The 18,919-nt window shown below is 36.8% G+C and overlaps 1 protein-coding gene across 33 annotated transcripts in view; it reads left to right on the forward strand.

The window, feature by feature from the left end:
• Positions 1-18,919, forward strand: part of ZAR1L (zygote arrest 1 like) — a 91,239-nt gene that overhangs the window by 22,006 nt on the left and 50,314 nt on the right. Inside the window, exon 4 of one of the 33 annotated variants that reach the window (XM_060394461.1) lies at positions 1,379-18,606. The exons of the other annotated variants lie outside the window; for them this stretch is intronic. Coding sequence (XP_060250444.1) covers positions 1,379-1,447 — 69 coding nt within the window. The 3' untranslated portion in view covers positions 1,448-18,606. Of the gene's footprint in view, positions 1-1,378; positions 18,607-18,919 lie in introns of those variants that run through there. 33 annotated transcript variants of the gene reach the window in all.

An 18,919-nucleotide genomic window follows, 5' to 3' on the forward strand; every position in this document is an offset into this window, starting at 1 on the left:
TGAAAACCTATGCACGTATGTTTCTAGTAACTTTATTCATAATTAACAAAATTTGGAAGCCACCAAATTATCTTTTGGTATATGAATAGATAAATGAACTATGATAGTGAGACAATAAAATACTATTCAGCACTAAAAAGATATGAGCTATTAAACCATGAGAAGATATGAAGGCAAGTTGACATACCTTATGATTCCAAGTATATGATGTTCTGTAAAGGCAAAACTATGGAGATACTAAAAAAAAAAAATCATTGGTATCCAGGGGCTTAGGAGGGAGGGAAGGATGAATCAGCACAGCACAAAGGATAGTTCAGTTCAGGCACTCAGTCATGTCCGACTCTTTGCGACCTCATGAATTGCAGCATGCCAGGCCTCCCTGTCCATCACCATCTCCCAGAGTTCACTCAAACTCACATCCATCGAGTCGGTGATGCCATCCAGCCATCTCATCCTCTGTCGTCCCCTTTTCCTCCTGCCCCCAATCGCTCCAAGCATCAGAGTCTTTTCTAATGAGTCAGCTCTTCGCATGAAGTGGCCAAAGTACTGGAGTTTCAGCTTTAGCATCATTCCTTCCAAAGAACACCCAGGACTGATCTCCTTCAGAATGGACTGGTTGGATCTCCTTGCAGTCCAAGGGACTCTCAAGAGTCTTCTCCAACACCACACTTCAAAAGCATCAATTCTTTGGCACTCAGCTTTCTTCACAGTCCAACTCTCACATCCATACATGACTACTGGAAAAACCATAGCCTTGACTCAACAGACCTTTGTTGGCAAAGTAATATCTCTGGTTTTTAATATGCTATCTAGGTTGGTCATAACTTTTCTTCCAAGGAGTAAGCGTCTTGTAATTTCATGGCTGCAATTTAGGGTAGTAAAAGTATTCTGTACATCACTGTGATGGCAAATGCATATTATAATACTTTTGTCAAAACCTGTAAAACACCAAGAGTGAACCTGAGTATAAACGATGGACTTTGGGTGCTAAAATATGTCATCATAAGTTCATTGATTGTAACAAATGCACTCTGATGGGGGATGTCAATATTGGGCAGATTGTAAGGTGTTGGGGGAAGGGGCTATATGGGAATTCTCTGTACTTCTGGCTCATTTTTACTGTGAACATAAAACTATTCTAAAAAAATTTTATTAACAACAATAAAAGTTCAAATAAAAGAAAAACAAAATTCTGTAAAGCCATTATCCTAAAAAAAAAAAAAAGACTGCATAGCAACTATGATAAAAAGTTAAAAAAAAAAAAAAGATGGGGGTGGGGTGTGGAAACAACTTATAGTTACCAAAGGGGAAAGGTTGGGGGAAGGGAGGGATAAATTAAGAGTTTAGGATTGACACTGATTCATTGTATTATTTGCAGCCAAAGATGGAGAAGCTCTATACAGTCAGTAAAAACAAGACTGGGAGCTGGCTGTGGCTCACATCATGAACTTCTTATTGTGAAATTCAGATTTAAATTGAAGAAAGTAGGGAAAACCACTAGACCATTCAGGTATGACCTAAATCACATCCCTTATGATGATATAATTGAAGTGACAAATAGATTCAAGGGACTAGATCTGATAGGTGCCTGAAGAACTATGGATGGAGATTTGTGACATTGTGCAGGGGTCAGCGATCCAGACCAGCCCCAAGAAAATGCGAAAAGGCAAAATGGTTGAGGAGGCCTGACAAATAGCTGAGAATAGAAGAGACGCTAAAGGCAAAGGAGAAAAGGAAACATACACCCATCTGAAAGCAGAGTTCCAAAGAATAGCAAGGAGAGATAAGAAATCCTTCCTCAGTGATCAGTGCAAAGAGATAGAGGAAAAGAACAGAATGGGAAAGATTAGAGATCTCGTCAAGAAAATTAGAGATACCAAGGGAATGTTTCATGCAATGACTGGCACAGTAAAGGACAGAAATGGTATGGACTGAACAGAAGCAGAAAATATGAAAAAGATGTGTCGAGAACACACAAAAGAACTGTACAAAAAAGGTCTTCATGACCAAGATAACCATGATGATGTGATCACTCACCTAGAGCCAGACATCCTGGAATGCGAAGTCAAATAGGCCTTAGGACCTATCACTACCAACAAAGCTAGTGGAGGTGATGGAATTCCAGTTAAGCTATTTGAAATCCTAAAAGATGATGCTGTGAAAGTGTTGCATTCAGTATGCCAGCAAGTTTGGAAAACTCAGCAGTGGCCACAGGACTGGAAAAGGTCAGTTTTCATTCCAATCCCAAAGAAAGGCAATGCCTAAGACAGTTCGAACTGTCACACAATTGCACTCTTCTCACACGCTAGCAAAGTAATGCTCAAAATTCTCCAAGCAAGGCTTCAACAGTATGTGAACTGAGAGCTTCCAGACGTTGAAGCTGGATTTAGAAAAGGCAGAAGAACCAGAAATCAAATTGCCAACATCCATTGGATCATTGAAAAGCAAGAGAGTTCGAGAAAAACATCTGCTTTATTGACTACTTCAAAGCCTTTGATTGTGTGGATCACAACAAACTGTGGAAAATTCTGAAAGAGATGGGAATACCAGACCACCTGACCTGCCTCCTGAGAAATCTGTATGCAGGTCAAGAAGCAGCAGTTGGAACCGAACATGGCACAACAGAATGGTTCCACATTGGGAAAGGATTATGTCAAGGCTGTATATTCTCACCCTGCTTATTTAAGTTCTATGCACTGTACATCCAGTTAGATGCCAGGCTGGATGCAACACAAGCTGGAATCAAGATTGTTGAAAGAAGTATCAATAACTTCAGATAGGCAGATGACACCACCCTTATGGCAGAAGAGAAGAACTAAAGAGCCTCTTGAAGGTGAAAGAGGAGAGTGAAAAAGTTGGCTTAAAACTCAAAATTCAGAAAACTAAGATCATGGCATCCAGTCCCATCATTTCATGGCAAATAAAAGGTGAAACAATGGAAACAGTTGGGCTCCACAATCACTGCAGATGGTGACTACAGCCATGAAATTAAAGGACACTCGCTCCTTGGAAGAGAAGCTGTGACCAACCTAGACAGCATATTAAAAAGCAGAGACATTACTTTGTCAACAAAGGTCCATCTAGTCAAATCTATAATTTTTCCAGTAGTCATGTTTGGATGTGAAAGTTGGACTATAAAGAAAGCTGAGCACTGAAGAATTGATGGTTTTGAACTGTGGTGTTGGAGAAGACTCTTGAGAGTCCCTTGGGCTGCAAGGAGATCCAACCAGTCCATCCTAAAGGCAATCAGTCCTGAATATTCATTGGAAGGAGTGCTGCTGAAACTGAAGCCCCAATACTTTGGCCACCTGATGTGTAGAGCTGACTCAATTGAAAAGACTTTGATGCTGGGAAAGATTGAAGGTGGAAGGAAGAGGGGATGACAGGATGAGATGGTTGGATGGCATCACCAGCTCAATGGATGTGAGTTGGGTAAACTCCAGGAGTTGATGATGAACAGGGTGGCCTGGCATGCTGTAATCCATGGGGTTGCAAAAAGTTGGACATGACTGAGCAACTGAACTGAACAGTTGACTAACAATGTTGTATTACTTTCAGGTATATAGCAAAGTGATTCAGTTATACATGCATCTGTAGCTATTCTTTTTCAGAATCTTTTCCCTTATACCTTTTTAGAGAATATGGAGCAGAGTTTTCTGTGCTATACAGTAGATCTTTTTTGGTTATCTATTTAAAATATCTTAGTATATATATGTCAATCCCAAACTCTCAATTTGTCTCTTCTCTTTACTTTTCTCCTTTTGTAATCATAAGTTCCATTTTGTGAGTGTGTTTCTGTTTTGTAATAAGCTTATTTGTATCTTTTTTTTTTAGATTCCTCTTACAAGTGAAATTGTATTTCACTTATGGTATTTGTCTTTCTCTGTCTGACTGATGTAATACTATAATCTCCAGGTCCATCCCTGTTGTGCTAATGGTATTTTATTCTTTTTGATTGCTGAGTAGTATTCCATTGGATATATATCCCATCTTCTTTATCCATTCCTCTGTCCATGGGTGATTAGGTTGCTTCTGTGTCCTGGCTGTTGTTAATAATGTGGCAGAACAATGGGATGCATGTATTTTTTGAAGCCATGGATTCCTCCAGATACATGCCCAGGAGTGTGATTGCTGGATCATATGGTAGCTCTGTTTTTAGTTTTTGAAGGAGCCTCCATTACTGTTCTCCATAGTAGCTGCACCAACTTCCGTTCCCACCAACAGTGTAGGAGGGTTCCCTTTCTCCACACCCTCTCCAGCACTTGTTTGTAGACTTTTAAAAACATTTATATTTATTTGATTTTTGGCTGCACTGGGTCTTCATTGCTGAGTGCAAGCTTTCTCTAGTGGCAGTGAGCAGAGGCTACTCTTTGTTGCAGTGCTTGGGCTTCTCATTGTGGGGGCCTCTCGTGGAGCACGGGCTCGAGGTTCACGAGCTCTAGAGCACTGGCTCAGTTAGCTGTGGTCCATGGGCGCAGTTGCCCCAGCACATGTGGAATCTTCCTGGACCAGGGATCAAACCCATTGTTGCTGCACTAATAGGCCGATTCTTTTTTTCTTTTTTCTTTTTGGCTCTGCTGGGTTTTCGTTGTGGGTTTTCTCTAGTTGTGGCTGGTGAGCAGGGGCTGCTCCCCATTTCGGTGTGCAGGCATTGAGGTGGCTTCTTGTTGGTGGAGCATGAGCTTCAGTAGTTGAGTGCGAGGGCTCAGCAATTGTGGCGCATGGGCTTAGTTGATCCGCGGCATTCCCAGACCAGGGATCAAATTTGTGTTCATGGCAGATGGACTCTTATCCACTGGACCACCAGGGAAGTCCGGCAGGTGGATTCTTAAGTGCTGGGCTACCAAGGAAGTCCTATTTGTAGACTTATTGATGATGGTCATTCTGACCAGGGTGAGGTGATATCTTATAGTTTAAAAAAATAATTTTATTGAAGTATAGTTGATTTACAATGTTGTGATAGCCTAAAGTGTACAGCACAGTGACCCAGTTACACATACATATATTCATTTCCTCACAGACTCCCATTCAAATAAGCCACATAGAGTACTGATTAGAGCTCCCCATACTGTACATCAGGGTCCCTGCTGGCCATCCATCCCATGAGTAGTAGCCTGTGTGTGTCCCTCCCAAACTTCTGATCCGTCCCACCCCATCCCTATATTTGTTTCCCCCATCATCTTGGCAATCACAACTCTGTTCTTGATATCTGTAAGTCATTTTCTGTTTTATAAATATATTTATTTGCATCATTAAAAAAAAGATTCCACATATAAGTGATATCATATAATTGTCTTTTTCTGTCTGACTTAATATGGTCATTTGGTAATGTCTGAGTCCATCCATGTCTTTGCAAATGGCATTATTTTTTAATGGCTGAGTAATATCCATTGTATATATGTACCACATCTTTGTTCATTCCTCTGTCAGTGGGCATTAACTTTGCTTCCGTATCTTGTCTATAGTAAATAGTGTAGCAGTGAAGGCTGGGCTTCATGTATATTTTGGAATTATGGTTTTCTTTGGGTATATATCTAAAGTAGGATTGATGGGTCATGTGATAGTTCTGTTTTTAGTTTTCAAAGGAATCTTCATACTCTTCCTCTTAATGGCTGCATCAATTTACATTCCCACCAACAGTGTAAGAGGATTCTCTTTTCTCCACAACCTCTCCAGCATTTATTATTTGTAGACATATTGATGATGGCATTTCTGACTGATGTGTGGTGATACCTCATTATAAATTTGATTTGCGTTCTCTAAAAAAGAGCTTCATGACCCAGATAATCACGATGGTGTGATCACTCACCTAGAGCCAGACATCCTGGAATGTGAAGTCAAGTGGGCCTTAGAAAGCTGTGATTTATATTCAAGAGTGTTCTGCCTCTGTTTTCCTCTAAGAGTTTTATAGTGTCCAGCCTTACATTTAGGTATTTAATCCATTTTGAGTTTTTATTTTTCTGTTCCGAGTTACAGAATGTTCTAATTCCATTATTTTCCATGTAGCTGTCCAGTTTTCCCACCATCACTTATTGAAGAGACTGTCTTTTCTCCATTATGTATTGTTGCCTCCTTTATCACAGATTAGATGATCATATATGCGTTGGTTTATCTCTGGTCTTTCAATCCTATTTCATTGCTCTACAGTCCTGGTTTTGATGCCACTGCCGTCTTGACTGGGGCTTCCTTGGTGGCTGAGTTGTAAAGAATCTGCCTGCCAGTGCAGGAGACTTGAGTTGGATACCTGGGTTGGAAAGATCCCCTGGAGAAGGAAATGGAGGAAATGGCAACCCTCTCCAGTATTCGTTCCTGGGAAATCCCCCATGGAGGCTGGCAGGCTGCAGTCCATAGGGTCACAAAGGAGTCAGACATGACTTAGCCACTAAACAGTAAACAACGGTCTTGATTGCTGTAGCTTTGTAGTATAGTATGAAGTCAGGGAGCCTGATTCCTCTAACTCTTTCTCTCTCAAAATTGCTTTGGCTTTTCAGGGTCTTTTGTGTTTCCATACAAATTATAAAAGTTTTTGTTCTAGTTCTATGAAAAATGCCTTTAGTCATTTGATAGGGGTTGCATTGGATATGTAGATTGTTTTGGGTAGTGTAGTTCACAATATTCTTCTGATCCAAGAACATGGTAATCACTCCATGTATTTGTGTTGCTTTTGATTTCTTTCATCCCTATATTATAGATTTCTGAGTACATGTGTTTTACATCCTTAGATAGGTTTATTTGTAGCGATTTTATTCTTTTTGTTGCAAAGGTAAATGGGATTGTTTCCTTAATTTCTGTTTCCAGTCTTACATTACTAGTGTATAGGAATGCCAGAGATTTCTGTGTATTAATTTTGTCCTTTGCAGGTTTACCAAATTCATTGATTGTTGCTGCTGCTGTTCGTCAGTCACTAAGTTGTGTCCAGCTCTTTGCGACCCCATGGACTGTAGCTCTCCAGGTTCCTGTTTTTCAGTATCTCCCAGAGTTTGCTCAGATTGATGTCATTGAGTCAGTTATGCTATCCAACCATCTCATCCTCTTCCGTCCTCTTCTCCTGCCCTTCATCTGTCCCAGCATCAAGGTCTTTTCCAATGAGTTGGCTCTTCACATCAGAGGCTAAAGTATTGGAACTTCATCATCAGTCCTTCCAATAAATATTCAGGGTTGATTCCCTTTTGCATTGACTGATTTATCTCCTTGCAGCCCAAGGGGACTCTCAAGAGTCCTCTCCAGCAGCACAATTCAAAGTATTCTTTGGCACTCAGCCTTCTTTAGTCTAAATCTCACATCCATCCAAGACTACTAGAAAAACCATGGCTTTGACTGTACAGACCTTTGTAAGCAAAGTGATGTTTCTGCTTTTTAATATGCTGTCTAGATTTGTCATAGCTTTCATTCTGAGGAGCAAGTGTCTTTTAATTTCATGGCTGCAGTCACTGTCCAGAGTGATTTTGGAGTCCAAGAAAATAAAATCTGTCACTACTTTCATTTTTTCCCCTTCTATTTGCCCTAAAGTGATGGGACCAGATGCCATGATCTTAGATTTTTGAATGTTGAGTTTTAAACCAGCTTTTTGACTCTCCTCTTTCACCTTCATCAAGAAGCGCTTTAGTTTTTCTTCACTTTCTGCCATTCGAGTGGTATCATTTGCATACATGAGGTTGTTGATATTTCTCCTGGCAATCTTGATTGTAGCTTGTTAAATAAGTAAGCAGGGTGACAATATGCAGCCTTGTCATATTTCTTTACCAGTTGTGGCCAGTCTGTTGTTCCATGTCTGATTCTAACTGTTGCTTCTTGACCTGCATACAGTTTTTGGAAGAGACAGATTAGGCAATCTGGTACTCCCATCTCTTTAAGAGTTTTCCAGTTTGTTGTGATCCACAGAGTCAAAGGCTTTAGTATAGTCAGTGAAGCAGAAGTAGTGTAGCCTGGAATTTGCTTTCTTTCTCCACGGTCTAGTGAATGTTGACAGTTTGATCTCTGGTCACATTGGAAGAGGGTGTTTGCCATGACCAGTGTGTTCTCTTGAGAAAACTCTTTAGCCTTTGCCCTGCTGCATTTTGTACTCCAAGGCCAAACTTACCTATTATCCCAGGTATTCTTCTTGACTTCCTACGTTTGCACACCAGTCTCCTGTGATAACAGTTTTTTTGTTGTTGTTAGTTCTAGAGGATGTTGTAGGTCTTCATAGAACTGGTCAAGTTCAGCTTTTTTTGGCACCACTAGTTGGGGCATAGATTTGGATTTCTGTGATGTTGAATCATTTGTCTTGGAAAGGAACTAAGATCATTCTGTTGTTTTTAAATTTGCACCCAAGAACTGTATTTCAAACTCTTGTTGACTATGAGGGCTACTCCATTTCTTCTATGGGATTCTTATCCACAATAGAGCAGTAGTTTTCTGGTGACATCTTTAGGATTGTCTATATAAAGTGTCATGTCATCTGCAAGCAGTGACAGGTTTACTACTTATTTTTCAGTTTGGACTTCTCTAATTTCTGTTTATTCTCTGATTGCCATGGCCAGGACTTCCAAATGATGTTGATGAATAGTGATGAGAGTAGGCATTCTTGTCTTGTTCCTGATCTTAGAGAAAATGCTTTCAGTTTTTCACCATTGAGAATGATGTTTCCTGTCGGATTGTCATATTTGGCCTTTATTATGTTGAGGGGGATTTTTTCTTTTTATCATAAATGGGTGTTGAATTGCATCAGAGGCTCTTTCTCCATCAAAATAGATTATTGTGGTGTTTTTATTCTTTCAGTTGTTAATATGCTATATCACATTAATCAGCAGTCCCCAACCTTTTTGGCTCCAGAAACTGTTTTGTGGAAGACAATTTTTCCCGCAGACCCAGGGTAGGAGATGGTTTTGGGATGACTGAAGCATATTACTTTTGTCAGGCACTTTATTTCTAACATTATTATGTCAGCTCCATCTCAGTTCCTTGGTCGCCTATGCAGCGGTATTAGATTTGATTATATCACAAAGCCACCCCTCTTCCTATCTCTTTGCCGTTTGTCTTTGGATGTCTTTTGGTAGGTTCCAGTCTTTTTTGCTGATGGTTCAGCAAGCAGTTCTAATTGTGCTTCATGAGAGAAGGCGAGCTCAAGTTGTTTTACTCCAGCATCTTGTTTCCCTTCTTTTCCCTGGTAGTCTGTCTTACTAGTTGGATGTTCCAATTCAGTGGGTCATGGGTCTCAGACTTAGCATTTGGGAACTTCTTAGATTAGCAGTCAATGCCACTAGTCTCCTGACTACACTTTAGATAGAAAGAAGTTTTTAGGTTAGATGAAAGAGGAGGTCAACAGGATGGTGTCATGAAAGGAAATATAAAACAGTATTTCAAAAAGGAGGAGTTGTTCTGATCCTTTGGTGAATAAAAAAGCTGAAGATAGACACATCTTTTGGATTTTGTGACATGAAGGTGTCTGGCCATCTTGGAAAAGAGAAGCTTTTATGGACTGGTATGGATAGAAGCCAAAGTTAATAATGTGAAGGCAGTAAATAAAGAGAATGCTTTTTAGAAGTTTTGCTCTTAAAAAGCAGTGATGCACTAAAAGGAGGTAGAATTGAGTAAGTTTGTTAATGGAAATGATTCAGTAGAGGGAAGCTGATGTTACAGCAGCAAGAAAACATTCTTACAAGTACAAAACCTGTGGAAAGGGAGAAGAGATGTAGTCCAGACCTGCTGGGAACAGTGAATTTCTTCTACTGTAAAAAGATGGTACAGCTGGAACATGGACTTGAACTAGATAAAGATAGGTTTATAGATTTGGGAGTAAAGATAAGATTATCTGATTTTTTAAATTGATGTATAGTTGATTTACAGTGTTATATTAATTTCAGATGTACAACATGATTTGATATTTTTATAGATTATACTTAAAATTATAATTAGATCCCGATTATATTCCCTATGCTGTGCAGTACATCTTTGTATCTTAGTTTATACCTAGTAGCTTGTACCTCTTGATTCCCATTTCTGTATCTTGTTGCTTCCTCAAATCCTTCCTCTCCGGCAACCACCTGTTTGTTCTGTGAATCTATGATTGTTTCTGTTTGGTTATGTTTGCTCATTTGTTTTTTAAATTCTGAATATATGTGAAATCATATAGTATTTGTCCGACTGATTTTACTTAGCATAATACCGTTTGGGTCATCCATTTTGTAAGAAATGACAAGATTTCATTCTTTTTTATGGTTGAGTAATATCCATCTATCAATGGCACTTTGGTTCCATATCTTGGGTATTGTAAACAATGCTTCAATGAAAATAAGGGTACATGTATCATTTTGCATTAGTGTTTTCATTTTCTTCAAATAAATACTGAGGAGTGGAAATGCTGGATTATATGATGGTTCTATTTTTAATTATTTGAGGAATCTCCATAGTGTTTTTATAGTAAATCCTTACCAATTTATATTCCTACAATCAGTGTACCAGTGTTCCCTTTTCTCCACATCCTTGCCAGCACTGATAATTTGTTGTCTTTTTTATGACAGCCATTCTTGATATGAGGTAATATCTCGTGGTTTTCTAAAAATTTTTATTGAAGTATAGTTGCTTTATAGTGGTGTGTTAGTTTCTCATTATGGTTTTGGTTTGTATTGCCCTAATGATTATTGATGTTGAGCATCTTTTCATGTGCCTGTTGGTTATCTGTAAAGTCATCTTTGTAAAAATGTCTGTTCAGATTTTTTGTCCATTTTTAAATCAGATTGCTTGTTTTCTTGTCAGTTTGTATGATCTCTGTATATATTTTAGATAGTAACCCCTTATTAGAGTGGTCCCCAACCTTTTTGGCACTAGGAACCGTTTTCATGGAAGACAGTTTCTCTAGGAACTGGGGTAGGGGGATGGTTTTGGGATGACTGAAGTGCATTATGTTTATTGTATACTTTATTTCTAATTTAATGCTGCCGCTGATCAGACAGGAGGTACTGGTCCATGGCCCAGAGGTTTGGGACCCCTGCCCTATTGGATGTATCATTTGCACATATCTTCTTGCATTTAGAAGCTTGTGTTTGCATTTTGTTGATGATTTTATTTACTGTGCAGAAGCTTTTAAGTTTTAATAAACTCTCATTTGGTTATTTTTGCTTTTGTTTCCCTTGCTTGATGAGACAGATCCAAAAAAATATTACTAAGACTTAGGTCAAAGAATGTACTGCCCATGTTTTCCTCTAATGGTTTTATAGTATCTGGTCTTACATTTAGGTCTTTAATCCATTTGAGTTTATTTTTTTGTATGATCTTTGTAAATGTTCTAATTTCATTCTTTTATGCATAGCTGTGCAGTTTCCTCAGCACAGCTTATTGAAGAGACGGTCTCTTCCTAATTATATATTTTTGCCTTCCTTGTCATGAATTAATCAACCATATGTGAATAGCTGTTTTGGGGGATCTCTATTCTCTCACACTTCTCTATGTGTTTTTGTACCAATATCATACTGTTCTAACTACTGTAGTTTGTAGTATAGGCTAAAATCAGAGAGCATAAATCTTTGACCTTACTACTTATTTCTCAAGATTACTTTGGCTACTTGGGTCTTTTGTGATTCCATACCGATTTTAGGATTATTGTTCTGGTTCTGTGAAAAGTGTCATGGATAGTTTGGAGATTGTTTCAAATCTATAAATTCCATTGACAGAAGTATGGACAGAAGAATTTTAACAAAATTTTTCCAATCCATGAACATGGGATGTTATTTGTATTATATTATCTTGAGATTCTTCTCATGGTATAGGTTTTTTAGCTCCTTGGTTAAGTTTATTTCCAGGTGTATTATTCTTTTTGTGTGACTGTAAATGGGATTGTTTCTTGCTTTCTATTTTTAATACTCCAATGCTAGTGTTTAGAAAAGCAACAGGTTTCTGTGTATTAGTCTAGTATCCTGCAATTAATTTATTATTTCTAATAGCTTTTTGGTGAAGTCTTTAGGTTTTTTTTTTAATGTAATATCATGTCATATGCAAATAATGACAGTTTTACTTCTTCCCTTACAATTTGGATGCTTTTTATTTCTTTTTTTCCCTCTAATTGCAGTGCCTAGGACTTTAAATAACTTGTTATGTAGAAGTGGTGAGAGTGGGCATCCTTACCTTGTTTCTGATTTTAGAAGAAAATCTTTCAGTTTTTCACCATTGGGTATGATTCTAGGTGTGGGTTTGTCATATATGGCCTTTATTATGTTGAGATGTGTTCCCTCTGTACCAACTTTTCTAAGAGTTTTTTATCATGATTGGGTATTGAATTTTTGTCAAATGATTTTTCTGTATCCATTGAGATGGTTGAGGCTTCCTGGGTGACTCAGTGGTAAAGAATTTGCCAACCAAACAAGAGAAGTGGGCTCGATCCCTGGGTTGGGAAGATCCCCTGGAAAGGAAATGGCAGCCCACTCCAGCTTTCTTGCCTGGGATATCCCATGGCCAGAGGAGCCTGGCAGGTTACAGTCCAAGGGGTCCCAAAGAATTGGATATAACTTAGTAACTAAACAATAATTGATATGATCATGTGATTTTTTTATCCTTTCTATTTATAATATGTTGTAGCACACTGATTTGCAGATACTGAACCTGAACTGTCCTTGTGTCCATAGAATAAATTCCACTTGATCATGATGTATGATCGAGTTTGTTTATTGTTTGCTAATATTTGTTGATTATTTTGCATCTATATTAGTTAAGGATATTGGCTTGTAATTTTTTTTGTAGTGTCTTCATCTAGTTTTGGTATAAGGGTAATGGTAGCCTTGTAGAATGAATTTGGGAATGTTTCTGCCTCTCTTGGAGAAGGCAATGGCAACCCACTCCAGTACTCTTGCCTGGAAAATCCCATGGATGGAGGAGCCTGGTAGGCTGCAGTCCATGGGATCGAAAAGAGTTGGACATGACGGAGTGACTTCACTTTCATGTTCATTTTCTGCCTCTCTAGTGTTTTGAGTAGTTTGAGAAGATAGGATTAACATACAAAGAATGATTAACTCTTCCTTATATGTTTGCTAGAATTCCTCTGTGAAGCTGTCCAGTCCTGGACTTCTGTTGGGAGTTTGTGATTACTGATTGAATTTAAATACTGAGTAATTTAGTCTCTTCAGATTATCTGTTTCTTTTTCTCCTTTCCACTGAAGGTCAATTTATTCTTTATTTTTAAATTTTTTAAAAATGTATTTTTCATTGGAGGATAATTGCTTTACAATGTTGTATTGATTTCTGCTGTACAACAGTGTGAATCAGCCATCAGTATACATATGTCCATTCCCTCTTGAACCTTCCTCCTACCCCACCCCTCTAGGTTGTCACATGGCAACCAAATCACTTTGGTATACAAAGTGAACTTGCTATACTGAGTTGAACTCCCTGTGTTATACTACAGCATCCCACTGGCTATTTGTTTTGCATATGGTAATATACATGTTTCAATGCTACTCTCTAATTATCCCATGCTTTCCTTCCCTCACTGTGTCTACAAGTCTGTACTCTATATCCTTGTCTCTATTCCTGCCCTGTAAATAGGTCAGTACCATCAGTACCATTCTTCTAGATTCCGTATATATACATTAATGTATGATACTTGTTTTTCACTTTCTGACTTCACTCTTTAACAGGCTCTAGGTTCATCCACCTCAATTTAGCTGATTCAAATTTGTTCCCTTTTATGGCTGAGTAATATTCCATTGTATATATGTATCACATCTTCTTTATCTGTTCCTTTGTCAGTGGATGTCTAGGTTGCTTCCATGTCCTGGTTATTGTAAATAGTGTTGTTATGAAGATTGTGGTACATGTCTTTTTGAATTTTGGATTTCTCAGGTGTTTTTTTTTTTAATTTTTACTGAAGTATAGTTGACTTCTAGTATTATATTAGTTTTGGGTGTATAGCAAAGTGATTTGGTTGTCTGTGTATAGCAAAGTGATTTGGTTGTCTGTATTCTTTTTCAGATTCTTTTCCCTTACAGGTTTACTACAAAATATCAAGTATAGTTCCCTGTTCTATATAGTAAGTCCTTATTGGGTATCTCTTTTATATATAGTAGTATGTATATATTAATACCAAATTCCTAATTTATCCTTTCCCCACCCCTTTCCCCTTTGGTAGCCATGAATTTGTTTTCTATGTCTGTGGGTCTATTTCTGTTTTGTAAATATATTCATTTGTTTGTGTGTGTACACACACACACAAATATATATATATATATAAACACATATATATATTTTAGATTCTAGATATAAGCTATATCATATGATATTTGTCTTTCTCTGACTTCACTTAGTATGATAATCCTAGGTCATCCATGTCGCTGCAAATAGCATTATTTCATTTTTTATGGCTGAGTAGTATTCGTGTGTGTGTGTGTGTGCATCTCACATCTTCTTTTGTCTGTTGATTGACATTTAGGTTGCTTTCATGACTTGTTTATTGTAAATAATGCTGCAGTGAACTGTGGGGTGCATAATCTTTTTGAATTATGGTTTTTTTCTGGATATATTCTCAGTAGTGGGACTGCAGAATCATATAGTAGCTTTGTTTTTAGATATTTAAGGATCCTCCCTACTACTCTCTGTAGTGGTTGTACCAATTTACATTCCTATCAACAGGTAGAAGTGTTCTCTTTTCTCCACACACTCTTTAGCATTTCTTATTTATAGATTTTTTTATGATGGCCATTTTTACCAGTGTGGGGTGATACCTCATTGTAGTTTTGATTTGCATTTCCCTGATGAGTAGTGATATTGATCAATTTTTCATGTTGCTTTTTGGCCATCGCTGTGTCTTCTTTGGAGAAATGTCTATTTATGTCTTCTACCCAGTTTTTTATTAGATTGTCTTATGTATACATACATATATATTGAGCTGCTTGAGCTGTTTATATATTTTGGAGATTAATCCCTTGTCAGTTGCTTCATTTGCAAATATTTTCTTCCATTCTGAGAGTAGTCTTTTTGTCCTGTTTATGGTTTCTTTTGCTGTGCAAAAGCTTTTTAGTTTAACTAGGTCCCATTTGTTATTTTTGTTTTTCCATTGTTCTAGCAGATGGATCCAAAAAAGATCTTGCTGTAATTTATGTCAAAGAGTTTTCTGCCTATGTTTTCCTCTGGTAGTTTTATAGTATCTGGTCTTACATTTAGATCTTTAATCCATTTCGAATTTGTTTTTGTGTATAGTCGTAGAGAATGTACTAATTTCATTCTTTTACATGTAGCTGTGCAATTTTTCCAACACTACTTATTGAAGACACTGTCTCTTCCTCATTATATATTTTTGCCTCCTTTGTCATATATTAATCAAACATATGTGCATGGCTTTCTTTTGGGGATCTCTGTTCTGTCCCATTGCTCTATGTGTCTGTTTTTGTGCCAGTATCATACTGTTTTGATCACTGTCGTTTTGTGGTACAGTTTTAAGTCAGGGAGCCTGATTATTCCAGCTGTTTTTCTTTCACAAGTTTGCTTTAACTTCTTGGGTCTTTTGTGTTTCCATCTAAGTTAAAAATTTTTTTTCTAGTCCTGTGAAAAATGCCATTGGTAATTTGATAGGGATTGCAATTGAATCTGTAGATTGCCTTGGATAGTACAGTCATTTTGATGATATTGATTCTTCCAATTCATGGATATGGTATACTATATATTTTTCATCTGTTTGTGTCATCTTCAGTATCTTTCATCAGTGTCTTCTCCTTACGTAGGTTTATTTTTAGATATTTAGTTCTTTTTGATGGTACATGGGATTGTTCCTTTATTTTCTGTTTCTGGTCTATCATTGTTAGTATATAGAAATTTAATGGATTTCTGTGTATTAATGTTGTAATTTTGCAACTTTACCAAATCCATGGATGCACTCTAGTAGTTTTCTGGTAGTGTCTTTAGGATTTTCTACATGTAGTATAATGGCATCAGCAAACAGTGACAGTTTTACTTCTTTTCTTCTCTGATTTCTGTGGTTTGGACTCCAAAACTTTGTTGAATAACATCCCTGTCTTGTTTGTGATTTTAGAGGAGATGCTTCCAACTTTTCAGAAGATAAAATTGATAAGCCTTTAGCCAGACTCATCAAGAAAAAAAGGGAGAGGACCCAAATATTTTAAATTATAAATTAAAAAGAATTTACAACCAATACCACAGAAATGCAAGGGGCCATAAGAGATTATTACAAGCAACTATATGCCATTAAAATGGACAACCTAGAAAAAATGAACAAATTCTTAGAAAGGTACAGTTTCCTATAACTGAACCGGGAAGAAATAGAAAACATGAACAGACCAGTTACAAATACTGATGTTTAATCTGTGATTAACAAGTTCCCCAAAAGCAAAAGTCCTAGACCTGATGGCTTCACAGGTAAAGTCTATCCAATTTTAGGGAACAGTTAACGCCTACCCTTCTTAAACTATTCCAGAAAGTTCAGAGGAAGGAACACTTCCAAACTCATTCTATGAAACCGTTATCACCCTGATACCAAAACCAGACAAAGATCCACAAAAAAACGTTGGCCAATATCACTATTAATAGTATACTTAGATGAAAAAATAATTAACATAGCAAATGGAATTCAACAATATATTAAAATGATCATACACCATGATCAAGTGGGATTTATCTCAGGGATGCAAGGACTTTTCAGTATCCATAAATCAATCAATGTGATACAATATGTTAATAAATTGAAGAATAAAAACCTTATGATCATCTCAATAGATGCAGAGTACCTTTTGGTAAAATTCAACATCCATTTATTAAAAAAGCTATAGACGAATGGATGTAGAGGGGACCTACCTCAACATGATAAAGACTATATATGACAGACCCACAGCTAACATTATACTCAACAGATTATTTCTTTCTGATTCAGTCTTGGATGATTGTATGGTTCTAGGAGTTCATCCATTTTTTTAAAGCTTGTCCAGTTTGTTGGCATGTAACTATTCATAGTATCCTCATGATTGTTTGTATTTCTGTAATATCAGTTGTAATCTCTGTCACTTTTTCCCCTTGTGTCCTCTTATTTTTTAATAAACCTGGTGAAAGACTTATCAACTTTGTTTTTAAAAAATCAGCTCTTGTTTTCATTGATCTATTTTTTTAGTCTCTGTTTTCTCTCTGATTTTTATTATTTCTTTCCTTATGCAGACTTTGGGCTTTGTTCTTTTTCTAATTTCTTTATTTGGTAGGTTACATTAGGTTGAGATTGTTGTTTCTTTAGGTATGTGTATATTGCTATAAACATTCATCTTAGAATTGTTTTTGCTGTGTGTCATAGATTTTAGAAAGTTGTGCTTCTGTTTTTATTTGAGCCTGGTATTATCTGATTTCCTCTTTGATTTGTTTATTGACACATTTGTTTTTTTAGTAGCATGTTGTTTAGTCTCCACATGTTTGTTCTTTTCTCATTTTTCTTCCTATAATTGATGTCTAATTTCATACTGTTGTGGTTAGAAAAGATAGTTGATATAATTTCTGTATCTTATAGTCAGTGAGACTTGTTTGTGGCCTAGCATGTGATACATCCGGGAGAACATTGCATGTGTATTCTGATTTTGCATGGAATGTCCTGTAGATATCTATTACGTATAACTAGTTTACAGTGTCATTATTAACTTTTCCTTATTAAAATCCACTGTTTCTGTATTTTCTGTCTGGGTAATCTGTCCATTGATGTAAGCTGGGTGTTAAAGTCTCTACTATTGTTTATTGTTCCCAGTTTTTCCCTTCATTTGCTTTATATACTTAGGTACTTCTGTATTATAAGGTACTTCTTATATATAATACAGTATATTATAATATATATATGAGGTACTTGTATATTATTATATATAAGTTGTATAGGATTAACTGGTATTATATTCTCTTTTTTATTTATCCCTTTATCAATATATAATGCCCTTCTGTGTTTTTTGTTACAGATTGACTTAGAATCCACTTTGTCTTATATGAGTATTGCTACTGTAACTTCCTTGTCATTAACATTTGTGTGAAATATCTTTTTCTACACCCTGATTTTCAGTCTGTGTCTTTTGTTCTTGTTTGGAAGAATTAATATTGTTAAAATAACCATATTGCCTGAAGTAATCTACAGACTCAATGCAATCCCTACCAAAATACTCATGACTTTTTTCACAAAAATAGAGCAACCCCCAAATTTATACAAAATCAGAGTTTTGAAAAAATAAAGCAATATTTGTTAAGAACAACAAAGCTGGAGGTATGCCTGATTTCAATCTATGTTACAAAGCTATAGTAAACAAAACTGTTATGGTATTGGCATGACAACAGTGACACAGGTCAGTGGAGCAGCATAGAGAACCTTGGATAAACTCAGGCACGTATGGTCAATCAATTTATGACAAAGGAATCAAGAATATACAGTGGGAAAAAGAACAGTCTCCTGAGTAAATGATGTTGAGACAATTGAATGGCCATGTTTAAAAGAATGGAACTGAACCACTATCTTACACCATACACAGAAATTAACTTAAAGACTTGAATATAAGTCTAAAAACCTTAAAACTCCTAGAAGAAAACAGAGGTGGTAAATTTCTGATGTTGATCTTGGTGTTATTTTTGAGTCTTACTTCAAAGGCAGTGACAGCAAAAGCAAAAATAAACAAATGAGACTATAAACAAAAAAGCTTCTGCACAGGGAATGATACCAGTAACAAAATAAAAAGCCAGCCTGTTGAATGGGAGATGATATTTGCAAATTGTATATTGAATAAGGGGTAGATTTCTAAAATATATAAAGAACTGATACAAGTCAGCAAAAAAATCCAGTTAGGAAAATGGATCTGAATAGACATTTTTTCAAAGATGACATAGAGATGTCCAACAGACACATGAAAAGATGCTCAACATCCCTAATCATCAAAGAAGTGTAAACCAAAACCACAAAGAGATATTACCTCACACTTATTAGAATTGTTAC

The sequence above is a fragment of the Ovis aries genome, chromosome 10 (genome assembly GCF_016772045.2).
Source record: "Ovis aries strain OAR_USU_Benz2616 breed Rambouillet chromosome 10, ARS-UI_Ramb_v3.0, whole genome shotgun sequence".
Lineage (NCBI taxonomy): Eukaryota > Metazoa > Chordata > Mammalia > Artiodactyla > Bovidae > Ovis > Ovis aries.